Source organism: Protobothrops mucrosquamatus, unplaced genomic scaffold (assembly GCF_001527695.2).
Source record: "Protobothrops mucrosquamatus isolate PMUCROS unplaced genomic scaffold, P.Mucros_1.0 scaffold28, whole genome shotgun sequence".
NCBI lineage: Eukaryota > Metazoa > Chordata > Lepidosauria > Squamata > Viperidae > Protobothrops > Protobothrops mucrosquamatus.
The window spans coordinates 2,847,579-2,862,707 of record NW_015386413.1 but is presented as its reverse complement, the minus strand read 5'-3'; the positions used below and the strand labels follow the sequence as shown (position 1 = coordinate 2,862,707).

The 15,129-nt window shown below is 41.4% G+C and overlaps 1 protein-coding gene across 1 annotated transcript in view; it reads left to right on the top strand.

Annotated features, from left to right (window-relative positions):
• The window catches only part of NUFIP1 (nuclear FMR1 interacting protein 1), a 17,768-nt gene extending 12,689 nt beyond the window's left edge, over window positions 1-5,079 (top strand). Inside the window, exons 9-10 of the mRNA XM_015811063.1 lie at window positions 1,949-2,190; window positions 4,551-5,079. Of these exons, the coding sequence (XP_015666549.1) occupies window positions 1,949-2,190; window positions 4,551-4,856 (548 nt within the window). The 3' untranslated portion in view covers window positions 4,857-5,079. The remainder of the gene's footprint in view (window positions 1-1,948; window positions 2,191-4,550) is intronic.
• Window positions 5,080-15,129: the final 10,050 nt, after the last annotated feature.

Below are 15,129 nucleotides of genomic sequence, written 5' to 3'. Positions count from 1 at the left end.
TCCCATCTTCCCTCCCTCCCTCCCATCTTCCTCCCTCCCTCCCATTTTCCTCCCTCCCATTTTCCTTCCTCCCTCCCATTTTCCTCCCTCCCTCCCATCTTCCTTCTCTCCCTCCCTCCCTGCCTCCCAGAATACCCATGTGGACAGGCGACCATTCAAGAGACATGGAGTTTTGTAACTAACGGTACTAATCCGCATGTTTCTGCTTCAGAAGTGGCACCTGAGCGTTCTCTTAGAGCAGGCGGTCAATTCAGGTGGGAATTCTGATGAAGTTTGCTGGAATAATACAACATTGCACACACATTTTGAAGCGTGTAGCTTTACCCTAAGATTTTCTCAGTGTTTCTTGTGGCGTCCTCGGTGCCCTCTGAGCTGGGTGGTTTCCTTGCAGACGTTTCATAACCCAACTAGATAACGTCATCAGTGCAAGAAAACTACCAACCTCAAACAGCATCGAGGACCCCACAGTGCAGCTTTCAGCTACAAATATTCCCTTCTGTCAGTAGCAAAGAGTTAATTTTATCTGCAGGCATGCCAAGGAATTGTTCGTATTAACGCTGTTTCTCTTTTTTTTTATATGGGTAACAAATATCCACCTAATGCAGTCACAGTTTCTAAAAGAAGCAGTTGCCAAACAGCAAGAAACTTCTAAATTACAAAAGATCTAAACTATAAAAACTTGGTGCTATAGTTCCCCCTCTTTAAAAAAAAATTGAAGGACTAATTCACCTTAAGTGTTTTGTTATGGACACAGAAACACATGAAATAGATAATAGATTATACATCATTATAATGACTGATCTATGAAAATGACATATTCATGCCCCAAATAATTTTTTTTCATACTGTGCATGCATGACTGACGTGGAGAATTTACTGGAACCAAACTGCATAGCGTTTGTTTAGCTAGCTTTAGATGAAGATTAGACCAGTTTATAGAGCATATCAGCTCCTACCATCTGGTGATTTTTTTAAAAAAACCACCAGATGGAAGGAACTTGGATTTTCTGCTATGATCATTCCTTTATGAATCACTATTGAGTGAAAAGTTATCTGAGCATAAAATAATTCTACGTGAAGAAACTCTATAATAATAATAATAAAGTTAGAAGGGACTTTGGAGATCATCTAGTCCAACCCCCTGCTCAGGCAGGAAACCCTATATCATTTCAGACAGATGGCTGTGCAGTCTCTTCTTAAAAATGTCCAGTGTTGGAGCATTCACAGCTTAACCAGGTTGTTCCACTGGTTAATTGTTCTAACTGTCAGGAAGTTTCTCCTTAGTTCCAGGTTGCTTCTCTCTTTGGTTAGTTTCCATCCGTTGCTTCTTGTCCTGTGCTTTGGAGAACAGCTTGACTCCCTCTTCTTTGGGGCAGCCCCTGAGATATTGCAACGCTGCTATCATGTCCCCCCTGGTCCTTCTCTTCATTAGACTAGACATACCCAATTCCAGCAACCGTTCCTTATATGTTTTCGCCTCCAGTCCTCTAATCATCTTCGTTGCTCTTCTCTGCCCTCTTTCCAGAGTCTCAGCATCTTTTTTACATCGTGGTGACCAAAACTGGATGCAGGATTCCAAGTGTGGCCTTACCAAGGCCTTGTAAAGCGGTACTAACACTTCACGAGATAGCTGTCCGATAGCTGTCTGATATTCAGTCTTCAAGGGATATGATTTTAAACCCGTAACAGAACACGCATTAAATATAAAAGTTGATCAAATGAAATGCATGGACATCCTTGACGCCTTTCTAAGAAACACGAGTAAATTTGAGCTTTAATTTTGTGATAGCCTGTGAAAACAACAACACCTTGATCCATCCGGTACAAATGAAACCTGTGCTACAATGCTCACATATCTTTTCATAGCTGGATTTTTTTCTTAATTTTGAGTCCTTGCCTATTAATTCATTGCTGAATCATTTGGTGTGTGTGTGTTTTTTAATATTAGAGTCCGTCGCCTCCTCAGCAAAAACGCTGGCTGAAAGTGAGCCCATTTCGAGAAGCGTCCCTCGGCCTTCCAATCACTCTCAAAGCTGCAAACACGAGAATCACCAGGAAACGCTGGGCGGCCCGTGTAACGGGGCCGCGTCGGGGAGATGGAAGTCGCATTCCAGGAACACGAGGAATCAAAAAAGGCAGAAGAAATCGTTTCCTGCATTGCAAAAGCACCATCCAACTTTGCTAGAAATGGTAAGAGGCCTAAGAGTTTTACATAATTTATTTTACAGGTAGTTCTCCACCTAACAGCAGTTCGTTTAACGACCGTTTGAAGTTACAGCGGCACCGAAAAATGTGATTTATGACCATTTTTTATACTTAACAACAGTTGTGGGCTCCCCGTGGTCAGGTGATCAAAATTCAGACGCTTCGCAACTGACTCGTATTTATGATGGTTGCAGCGTCCCGGGGTAATAATAATAATAATAATAGTATTAATAATAGTAATAATAGTAGTAATAATAGTAATAATAGTAATAATAATAATGATGATAATAGTAGTAGTAGTAGTAATAATAATAATAATAATAATAATAATATAAAGTTGGAAGGGACCTTGGAGGTCATCTAGTCCAACCCCCTGCTCACGTAGAAAACCCTACACCATTTCGGACAAATGGCTGTCCAGTCTCTTCTTAAAATCTTCCAGTGTTGGAGCATTCACCGCTTCTGGAGGCAGGTAGTTCCACTGGTTAATTGTTCTCACTGTCAGGAAGTTTCTCCTTAGTTCTAGGTTGCTTCTCTCCTTGATCAGTTTCCATCTGTTGCTTCTTGTCCTGCCTTCAGGTCCTTTGGAGAATAGCTTGACTCCCTCTTCTTTGTGGGAGCCCCTGAGATACTGTAAGACTGCTATCCTGTCCCCCCTCGTCCTTCTCTTCGTTAAACTAGACAGACCCAATTCCAGCAACCGTTCCTTATATGTTTTAGCCTCCAGTCCCCTGATCATCTTTGTTGCTCTTCTCTAGAGTCTCAGCATCTTTTTTACATCGCGGTGACCAAAACTAGATCCATGTGATTGTAATTATTTCAATCATTTTAAAGCACTTTTAAGAATTCCAGCTAGCCTGGAATTTGTCAGAAATATTCTTTATGGTTTATTAAATTGTTTATTGTTTGTTACATTACTTTGTTGGTTATTGTTTATTGAATGTCCCTCTCGCTGTGAGGCGAAGGCTTCTTAGTAAGTTTTAAAAAAAAATTGATCAGGTTGAATTAGGACTTGGAACAGACCTTCTGAAAAGCACAGACTTGACTTCAGCATTATTCCAATATATCAGAAGTCAAATGGAACGTACAAAAAGGTCTCTTTTGTGGAAATGCTGATTTAGGCAGTCTTTACCTGCAGATTCTGTCTTCAAAGGTATACACTGCAAAAACAAGTTGGGTTTATCCAGTCTATTAGGGCAGATTGTTTGGTTTGGGCTGAGTACGTTGTGTTTATTCAGCAAACTGCTTTTGCTCATGATGTATAAGTTCAGCTGTAGAGTTCGAAAATCTCCTTTGGGGGAAACCTGATAAACTTGAAACCTCTTTTCACGTTCTGCACCTTTTTGTAGCTGCAAGGCAGGTGACCAGCTTGATTCACCCTGTTCAGAAAACCTCACAAGGTGCCCCAATTTAAAAAACTGTGCGCCTTTCCAACCGATAGCCTCAACTCAGATTTATTATATGCTTAACAAGAACAATACATCGCAAAGAAAATCAGCTGCTAAAATTCATGGGGGAGAAAAGTCCCTCCGGCATCGTCAATATCACAAAAAACCCAGGTTGACTAATAATGTGTGTACAGAATGTTACGAGTAGTAGAAAAATTATGGTGTAGTGGTGCCATACAATTACTGCACTGCTTGAAACTTGGCCCTTTGATGACTTGTGGACTTCAGCTCCCAGAATTCCTCAGCCAGCCTCCATTTTGTTTGTTAGATTTAAGACAGGGGTCTTCAAACTGTTACTAGCTTGCCAGATCCACTTTACATCCGTGTTACTAGCTTGCCAGATCCACTTTACATCCGTGTTACTAGCTTGCCAGATTCACTTAACATCCATGTTACTAGCTTGCCAGATCCACTTAACATCCGTGTTACTAGCTTGCCAGATTCACTTAACATCCATGTTACTAGCTTGCCAGATCCACTTAACAACCGTGTTACCAGCTTGCCAGATTCACTTAACATCCATGTTACTAGCTTGCCAGATTCACTTAACATCCATGTTACTAGCTTGCCAGAGTCACTTAACATCCATGTTACTAGCTTGCCAGATCCACTTAACAACCGTGTTACCAGCTTGCCAGATCCACTTAATAGCCGTGTTCCTAGCTTGCTACTTAACCATGTTACTAGCTTAATAACTGCAGTGATTCACTTAACAAACTGTGGTGAGAAAGGTGGTCAAATGGGGCAAAACCCAACCTAACCGCTGTCTCGCTTAGCCACGGAAAATTTGGGCTCAGTTGTCGTCAGTCGAGAACTACCCTTACTTTGCATCTTGGTTTTAACATAGCTTTTTGGAGACCACAACAGACCGTCTATCTTTTGTTCCTTCCTCCACAGCTTCTGGCGAAGGACATCCGTCACGAAAGGAACGTGATCCTCCAGTGCATCCGCTACATTCTGCAGAGCGACGGCCTCGGCCTCCATTTAGAAAGTAGTTCAGACGCTCCGTCGGACGGCAAGGCAACTCCTGAGCATGCACAGAAGCTGGCGGCAGCCGAGCCCTGCCAATTCATCAACTCTCACGGCTCCGACCGGAACGAAACAGAGCCGAGCGAAGCATTTCAAAGCAAGGCAATCTCTGCCTCTCCCGCCGTTGATGAGGATATTTGGGAATCTACAGGGATCACTTGCGAAGACGACTGATAATTTTATTTTATTTTATTTTATTTTGAACCTATGCGTGGGTAACCGTTACCCAACTTCGGATGCTCGCCGAAGCTCCTTAGACTGTAGGTTGCATCCCAAGAATTGAAATTAACTCTTTTGAGGAAAAGCTAAAACTCGGTTAAGACGTCATGATCTTGCAACCCCGTTCTTCAGGGATTCATTTTTTTTACTTACTGTAAGTGTGAATAAAAAGCATATCAATACTGTTTTATTTACCTTTTATGTCGGGGATGGCCCACAAGGTGTGGTCAAGAAAAGGTAGTCGCCACGATGGAAGCTCTGTCTATATTTTAAGGGTGTCACCCTCAACATATCCTGTTTTTAGATTTACCAAAATATCAGCAGTTTCGTTTGATAACTAAAAATCCCTTACCAGCAACAAGCTTTATTATATTAAAAGAAAAAACATAGGCAAGAGAAAAGCTTCAGGAAGTATTTTGCTGTAACTGAGCTTGAAAATGATGGGCCCGTTCTGCAAGCGCGTTGGGTTTTATCTTTATTGCTGCTTTACTCTCATTCCTGTGATGGAAAAATGTTCATCAGGGAACAAAAAACAGGAGGAAAATGTTTTATCTGCTCAGATTAGAGTCTGTGGATCGAGCAATCTTCCCTGCCCCTTGTTTTAAAGTTGTAATTCCTGTGAACTACTGTTTGAAATGAGAGGACAACATAAAAATAAACTTGGGATCCCTCGAAATATTTGGACAGAGTTCTTGAGCATATCCCAAGTGTGAGTAGATTTGCACTCAAAACAGCCCACCGCAAAGTAAGTCTAAACTGAGTGGGACATAGCTCAGCCCATAAGGTTGACTTTTGGGAGTTACTGCTGCACTTTGATTTGAACGTCGAGGCGGGCAGAAAAAGGACTTCCGTTTTCTGAAAGCGGGTTAACTACATAATCTTATTTTATGCCAAAGTCGGCGATTTAAAGGTGTTGTCTGTCTCTGCAGCCTGGCAGAAATGGTCAAATGAACTTGTTTGCTTTAGAGGAAAATCAACCATTACATTTATTAGTGGCTGGAACCCCCCCCCCCCTTTTTTTTTTTTTGCTGGAAAAGAATAAATGATTTTTTGTGATTTATGGTTTGATTATTAGAAAGGGAAGCTTACCAGAAACGAAATGACAAGAATGGATAAAATATAAATTCATGTATAATTACTGTCAAAAAGATTGGAAATCCTTCCCTCCCTCCCTTCCCTTCTTCCTTCCTTTCCTTCCTTCCTTCCTTCCTTCCTTATCAGTACCCTCCCTCTCTCTCCCTTCCTTCCTCTTCCTTCCTTCCTTGTTACTTATTTACTTATCAGTATCCTTCTTTCCTCCCTTCCATCCTTTCTTCCTCCCTTCCTTATCAGTATCCTTCCTGCGTCCCTTCCTCCTTCTGTCCTTCCTTCCTTCCCTCTCTCCTTCCTACCTCCCTCCCTTCCTTATCAGTATCCTCCCTCCCTCTCCCTTCCTTCCTTCCTTCCTTCCTTCCTTCCTTCCTTCCTTCCTTCCTTCCTTCCTTCCTTATTACTTATTTACTTCTCAGTATCCTCCCTTCCATCCTTCCTTCCTCTCTCCCTTCATCTGTATCCTTCTTCCCTGCATCCCTTCCTTTCTCTCCTTCCTTCTCTCTCCTTCCTTCTTCTCCTTCCTTCCTTCTTTCCTTTTCATCCCTGCCACCCTCCTCCCTTCCTTCCTATTTCCATTTTCCTTCTCACTTATTCACTTTTATTTTTCTTCGTTATTTTTGTACTACTTTGTTGTTGTTTTTTTTAAAAAAAAAAAATCTCCAGTAAGAGAGGCAGAAGGAGAGAGAAATAACATTGTTCACCTGCGGAATTCGCCGCCACAAGGTCACTAAGACGTTTTGAGAGAGGACTGGTTAAATGCACGGAGAACGGTATCAATCTCAAGATGTTGTGTCATTGCCTTCCCATTGTGGGTAGCCAGCAAACTCCCAATAGCACTTTAGGGGCGCAATCAAAACCTCAAAATCTTTTTTATTACGATCCTAGATCCGAAAATTGTAAATTTTAAAATATAAATTACAGGGGGGGGGAACGAAATTATATGAGGGTGTCGATCTTCGCTGCAATAGGTAGCAATTCTCCTTCTTGTAAATTCTCAATTCCATTGGGGATTACTGGAGCGTTACTTTTGGAGATCTATGCCGTAATGGCAATAAAGGAGGACATTGTCGATTGTTTCTGTGTGTCTCCGCAATCACAAGGACACAATATGTCACGTCTGGGTGTTTAATTGTGTCTGCCACAGGGAAGAGCAGAAGGTAATCCATTATGCAAAGCTCTGAAAAATTCTGATTACTTTGCAGGTTTCCAGGTGTTCACAATGAGGAGCATTCTGGAGGCCTGTGTGAAGCAGCTAATTTTGGTTGATAATTCTACATTCTCCAGCCTTTTAGGGCAGTGTTTCTCAACCTTGACAATTTTAAGGCATGTGGACTTCAACTCCCAGAATTCCACAGCCAGCAATGCTGGCTGTGGAATTCTGGGAGTTGAAGTCCACATGCCTTAAAATTGTCAAGGTTAAGAAACACTGTTTTAGGGGTACAACACAAGGAGAGACATGGGTCCGCTTTCAACCACTTGATAAGGTACTGGTAGATCAAGAAAGAAGAGGGAGGCTATTAAAATGATCACATATTTTGCCCAATATCTCAGATTGGGAAGTGGTAATCATTTTTAATGGAAGAGAGAGAACGCAGAGCTGATACCCATGAACGCACCTGTGTCCGTCTTGCCTAGGGTCTTTCATGGGTGTTTTTTTTAATTTTTAAACCTACATATTTATTTATTAAAAGTAAAAGGTAAAGGAGAATTTTTACTCTGCTAGTTGTTGCTGACTATTTATATCCTGCTTTTATTTGACCTGACTCGTATGGAATGGAATGGAATAGAATAGAATAGAAAATATGGAATAGGAATAGAATAGAATAGAAAATATGGAATGGAGTAGAATAGAATAGAATAAAGGAATAGAATAGAGTAGAATAAAATAGAATAGAATAGAAAATATGGAATAGAATTAAGGAATAGAATAGAATAGAAAATATGGAATAGAATAGAATAGAAAATATGGAATGGAGTAGAATAGAATAGGATAAAGGAATAGAATAGAGTAGAATAAAAATAGAATAGAATAGAAAATATAGAATAGAATAGAATTAAGGAATAGAATAGAATTAAGGAATAGAATAGAATTAAGGAATAGAATAGAATAGAATAAATGAAGAATAGAATAGAACAAAATAGAATAAATAAAGAAGAATAGAACAGAACAGTAGAATAGAACAGTAGAACAGAGTAGAATAGAATAAACTTTATTCTATTCTATTCTATTCTATTAAACTTTAAATGTACACTAATCAGCATACATTAAAATGAAATTTCATTGCATTCAGCTCTCAATGGGTCACCACCTCCAATATACACTACATAAACATGACAAAAGATTGTGCATATACCCCCACACACGCACACCCTAGATGACACAGAGAAACAACACAGTCTAGTTCGGATGTATACATATGCATGGTGAGAAAAAAGAATTCCTGCAAATTTACAAGACAAAATCCCAACTTTACACCCCAAAAAACCCCAAATTAACTCTGTCCTTTATGATTTCAAATAATGTTTTAAAAAATAAGGTGATACCATCATATATATTTTTGGGGGGGGGAATTCCCTTTTTCACCGTAGTTCTACATTTACACGGATCGGAAAGGGCTTAAAAACAGGAAACGAGGCGATTATTGCTTTTCTTTGTCGATCTGTGTGCCCGTTTTATCTTTCTGCTGGCAGATGTTCAAAGCAGCCGTCCTGCTTGTAAAAGGGATCCGAGCAGCTCCGGAATTTCTTCATTAGTCAATTAGTCTCTTCCTGCCTCCGCTTCCCAGAAAGTCTGGCTGCCTCCTGGGGGTGCCAGGTTCAAAAGATGACAGGCCTTGTGGGGGGGGGCTCCCCTTTTCAATGCAAACAGCCTGCTAACAATGCCCTTCCCTCTTTGCTCTCCCTCCCGCCTTCCTGTTGGCCTCGGTAGGTTTATTGCGGGTATCTGGGGAGCAGGAAGAACCCCTCATCCTCTGCCATTCAGGCTTTTAAGGACAGGAGTGCACAAATGGCCCTCTCGGGGTCAGCTGCTCTGGCACTCTGTTGTGTTGGGGGGGGGGGACCCCAGGACTAAAAACTTGGAGAGAGTGGGATGATAGATAGATAGATAGATAGATAGATAGATAGATAGATAGATAGATAGATAGATAGATAGATAGATAGATAGATGAAAGAGATATGATACAGATATATGGATGGATAGATAGATAGATGAAAGATATGATACAGATATATATAAATGGATGGATGGATGGATAGATGAGAGATACAGATATATAAATGGCTAGATAGACAGATAGATAGACAGACAGACAGACAGACAGACAGATAGATAGATAGATGGATGAAAGAGATATACAGATATATATAGATGGATGGATGGATAGAGATGAAAGATGATAGATATATATAAATGGATGGATGGATGGATGGATGGATGGATGGATGGATGGATGGATGGATAGATAGATAGATAGATAGATAGATAGATAGATAGATAGATAGATAGATAGATAGATAGATAGATAGATAGATAGATAGAGATATGAGATGGATGGATGGATGGATAGATGGATATGATATAGATAGATATGATAGCTAGCTAGCTAGATATGATAGATATAGATAGATAGATAGATAGATAGATAGATAGATAGATAGATAGATAGATAGATAGATAGATAGATAGATGAAAGAGATATGATACAGATATATGGATGGATGGATGGATAGATAGATGAAAGATATGATACAGATATATATAAATGGATGGATGGATGGATAGATGAAAGAGATACAGATATATAAATGGCTAGATAGACATAGATAGATAGATAGACAGACAGACAGATAGATGGATGAAAGAGATATACAGATATATATAGATGGATGGATGGATAGAGATGAAAGATGATAGATATATATAAATGGATGGATGGATGGATGGATAGATAGATAGATAGATAGATAGATAGATAGATAGATAGATAGATAGATAGATAGATAGATAGATAGATAGATAGATAGATAGAGATATGAGATAGATGGATGGATGGATGGATAGATGGATATGATATAGATAGATATGATAGCTAGCTAGCTAGATATGATAGATATAGATAGATAGATAGATAGATAGATAGATAGATAGATAGATAGATAGATAGATAGATAGATAGATAGATGAAAGAGATATGATACAGATAATATGGATGGATGGATGGATAGATAGATGAAAGATATGATACAGATATATATAAATGGATGGATGGATGGATAGATGAAAGAGATACAGATATATAAATGGCTAGATAGACATAGATAGATAGATAGACAGACAGACAGATAGATGGATGAAAGAGATATACAGATATATATAGATGGATGGATGGATAGAGATGAAAGATGATAGATATATATAAATGGATGGATGGATGGATGGATAGATAGATAGATAGATAGATAGATAGATAGATAGATAGATAGATAGATAGATAGATAGATAGATAGATAGATAGATAGATAGATAGATAGATAGATAGAGATATGAGATAGATGGATGGATGGATGGATAGATGGATATGATATAGATAGATATGATAGCTAGCTAGCTAGATATGATAGATATAGATAGATAGATAGATAGATAGATAGATAGATAGATAGATAGATAGATAGATAGATGAAAGAGATATGATACAGATAATATGGATGGATGGATGGATAGATAGATGAAAGATATGATACAGATATATATAAATGGATGGATGGATGGATAGATGGATATGATATAGATAGATATGATAGCTAGCTAGCTAGATATGATAGATATAGATAGATAGATAGATAGATAGATAGATAGATAGATAGATAGATAGATAGATAGATAGATAGATAGATAGATAGATAGATAGATAGATGAAAGAGATATGATACAGATAATATGGATGGATGGATGGATAGATAGATGAAAGATATGATACAGATATATATAAATGGATGGATGGATGGATAGATGAAAGAGAGATACAGATATATAAATGGCTAGATAAACATAGATAGATAGACAGACAGACAGACAGATAGATAGATAGATGGATGAAAGAGATATACAGATATATATAGATGGATGGATGGATAGAGATGAAAGATGATAGATATATATAAATGGATGGATGGATGGATAGATAGATAGATAGATAGATAGATAGATAGATAGATAGATAGATAGATAGATGAAAGAGATATACAGATGTATATAGATGGATGGATGGATGGATGGATGGATGGATGAAAGAGATGATACAGATATATATAAATGGATGGATAGATGGATAGATAGATGAAAGAGAGATGATACAGATATATATAAACGGATAGATAGATAGATAGATAGATAGATAGATAGATAGATAGATAGATAGATAGATAGATAGATAGATGATAGATAGATGATAGATAGATAGATGAAAGAGATGATACAGATATATATAAATGGATAGATAGAGACAGATAGATGAGAGAGATGATATATATATAAATGGATAGGTAGGTAGGTAGGTAGATAGACAGGTAGATACATACATACATATATAGAAGTAGGTAGGTAGGTAAGTAAATTACCAATAGACAGACACACATATATCTATATAATAATCTACATCTATCTATCTGTCTGTCTGTCTGTCTGTCTGTCTGTCTGTCTGTCTGTCTGTCTGTCTGTCTATCTATCTATCTATCATATCAAGGCAGTGAACAAATCTAACACAGCTTCCTATTTTCCCCACAACAATAACCTCGTGATGTAGGCTGGACTGAGAGAGGGACTGGCCCAAAGTCACTCAGCTGGCTCTCATAGCTAAGGCGGGACTAGAACTCCCAGCCTCCTGGTGATCGGCCCAAAGCCACCCAGCCGGTTTTCACGGCTAAGGCAGGACTTGAACTCGCGGTCTCCTGCATTCTAGCTTAGTGCCTTAACCCCTGGACCCCAGCCTGCCTCTCTTGACCAGTACAGACACTTCATGTGTGCTGATACCAATGATACAGGGGACGTCGTGGCAAAGCCCCTCTTCCTCTATCCGCTGTGGCTGATGGGGTTTGAGCTCCCCCCCCCCCGTAGGCTGTTTCTGCTACTTCATAAATCCTTGTATTCCTGGCACCTGTGGTCCATTTTATTTTAGGGTGTCTTCTCCTGGGGGGGGTGCTCTGGACCCTCCACGACACTTCCTCAAGATGGTGCTGGTACAACTCCCGGCTGGGTGGGAATTGGGGCGTTTTATAGTCTCCACTCCGATGACGGGTTGAAACCGGCAATGTTAGACGAGGGCGCAACAGGGAAGCGTGCAATCAAAACACCTGGCAGGTGTCCTGGGCATCTCAGGTTGAGCAACGGATGGCAACACTTAAGAGGAGAAGCTCACAAGCCAATATTTACATCCCTTTGAGTCTGCGCCATCAGGCTGGTGTTGACTTGGAGCAACCTCAAGAGATATGGATGTTCTCCAGGATTACCCAAACTAGGTCACCTGCCCCCCCCCCAGGCCTGCCAGCCCCATCACCCCATCCCTGCTGCAATTGAGTCCACCCACCTGGCTGATTTTCTCCACGGTCTTCTCAACACCCCAGAAGACAGGCTTAGGATACAGGAGGACCTGGACAGACTTGAACACTGGGCGCTATCTAACAAAATGAAATTCAAGGGTGAAAAAAGCAAGGTTCTACACTTAGGCAAGAAAAACCAAATGTACAGGTATAGTATAGGGGGTACCTTGCTCAATAGTAGTAACTGTGAGAGGGATCTTGGAGTCCTAGTGGACAATCACCTAAATATGAGCCAGCCATGTGCTGCAGCTGCCAAAAAGGCCAACACAGTGCTGGGCTGCATTAACAGAGGGAGAGAATCAAGATCATGCAAAGTGTTAATACCACTTTACAATGCCTTGGTAAAGCCACACTTGGAATACTGCATCCAGTTTTGGTCACCACGATGTAAAAAAGAGGTTGAGACTCTAGAAAGAGTGCAGAGAAGAGCAACAAAGACGATCAGGGGACTGGAGGCTAAAACGTATAAGGAACGGTTGCTGGAATTGGGTATGTCTAGTCTAATGAAGAGAAGGACGAGGGGGGACAGGATAGCAGCCTTCCAATATCTCAGGGGCTGCCCCAAAGAAGAGGGAGTCAAGCTATTCTCCAAAGCGCCTGAAGGCAGAACAAGAAGCAACGGATGGAAACTAACCAAGGAGAGAAGCAACCTAGAACTAAGGAGAAACTTCCTGACAGTGAGGACAATTAACCATTGGAACTCCTTGCCTCCAGAAGCGGTGAATGCTCCAACACTGGAAGTTTTTAAGAAGAGACTGGACAGCCATTTGTCCGAAATGGTGTAGGGTTCCTGCCTGAGCAGGGGGTTGGACTCGATGACCTCCAAGGTCCCTTCCAACTTTATTATTAAGTGCCCCCCAAATATGTGAATTTGAGCATGGCAGTTTGCATCTCATGAGGAGTTTGGGTTGACTTGATCCCCAACCCGGGCGTTGTTTTCTTTGGCTATCCCTTGTACCCTCCAATGCCATGGAGAAGCATCAATACTCTTTCTCCCCGGCTTCTTAAAGGTCCCTTTTGCATTCCTAGAGAGAGATTTAACATCCTGTCCCATCAAGAAGGACATCTGGGGTCCTTGGTGCTTTCTGAGCTTGGGTTGTTGTTGTTTTTTGTTGCAGATGTTTCATTACCCAACTAGGTAGCATCATCAGTGCTAAATCGGAATGGGGTTTGTAGAGAGGAGGAGGAGGAGGAGGAGGATGACTGTGGGGTCCTTAGTGCTCACTGAGCTTGGTGGTTTTCTTGTGGATGTTGCATTGCCCAACTAGGAAACATCATCAGTGCCCTGATGTTTGGGTGATCAAACATCCACAAGAAAACCACCAAGGTCAGGGAGCACCAAGGACCCCTCTCCACAAACCCCCCTCCCTTCCAGCACTGATGTTGTTACCTAGTTTGGGTCACAAATTGTGGCAGTCATAACGAGGGTCAGTACTGACCGGGCCAGCCACTAGAATATAAAATGAGAGCAAACCTCACTCCTTACCAGCACTGATGATGTCACCTGGTTGGGTCATGAAACGTCTGCAAGAAAACCACCCAGCTCAGGGAGCACCCAGGACCCCACAATCCTCCTCCTCCTCCTCCTCCTCCTCCTCCTCCTCCTCCTCCTCCTCCCTGCAAGCCCTACTTCCTTGTAGCACTAATGATGTTACCTAGTTGGGTCATGAAATGTCCACAAGGAAACCACCCAGCTCAGAGAGCACCAAGGACCCTGCAGTCCTCCTCCTCCTCCTCCTCCTCCTCCCTGCAAGCCCTACGTCCTTCTAGAACTGATGATGTTCCCTAGTTGGGTCATGAAACATCTGCAAGAAAACCACCAAGCGCAGAGAGCACCAAGGACCCCACAGTCCTCTTCCTTCCTCTCCTCCTTTTCCTCCTCCTCCTCTCCACAATCCCCCCTCCCCTTCTAGCACTGTTGATGTTCCCTAGTTGGGCAACGAAATGTCCACAAAGAAACCACCCAGCTCAGAGACCACCAAAGACCGCCCCAGTTCAACCCCGAGCCACACGTTTTCTCCAAGGAGGACACAGTGTGGAGAACATTAAGATGCCCGGATCCAGTTGGCTTCTTCTTTACTGCGGGTTACGGCCAGCTGGAAAGCAGCCATTCCAACTTGCACGGCCCCGTTTCACCTCCCCGACGACGGTTCCTTAGAGGCCGGAGCCTCTCTGGGGCAGTGGGTCTCCCCAGCATATTGCACTTCCCCAGTGGGAGTGCAATACGCACAACCCTCCACTTTTTTTCAGGAAACGGTTACAAACGGTCCCGGGGCCTCCCATCCTGAAGAGGGAAAAGCTGCCACAAACGCCTTTGCCGCAAATCTCTTGGTTGCAGAGGCGAACGAAGGAGCCCAGCCAACCTGGCAAATCCCATTTTATTTTATTTCATTTTATTTGAAAAGGCTGCGGAAGCACCTCTAGGATCAGCCACTAGCGGGTGGCTTTTTTTTATGGGGGGGAACCTTCTTTCTGGATTTTTTTTTGGGGGGGAAAGGAAAAAAAACTTTTCTGGATTTTTTTTCCGGGGGGGGGG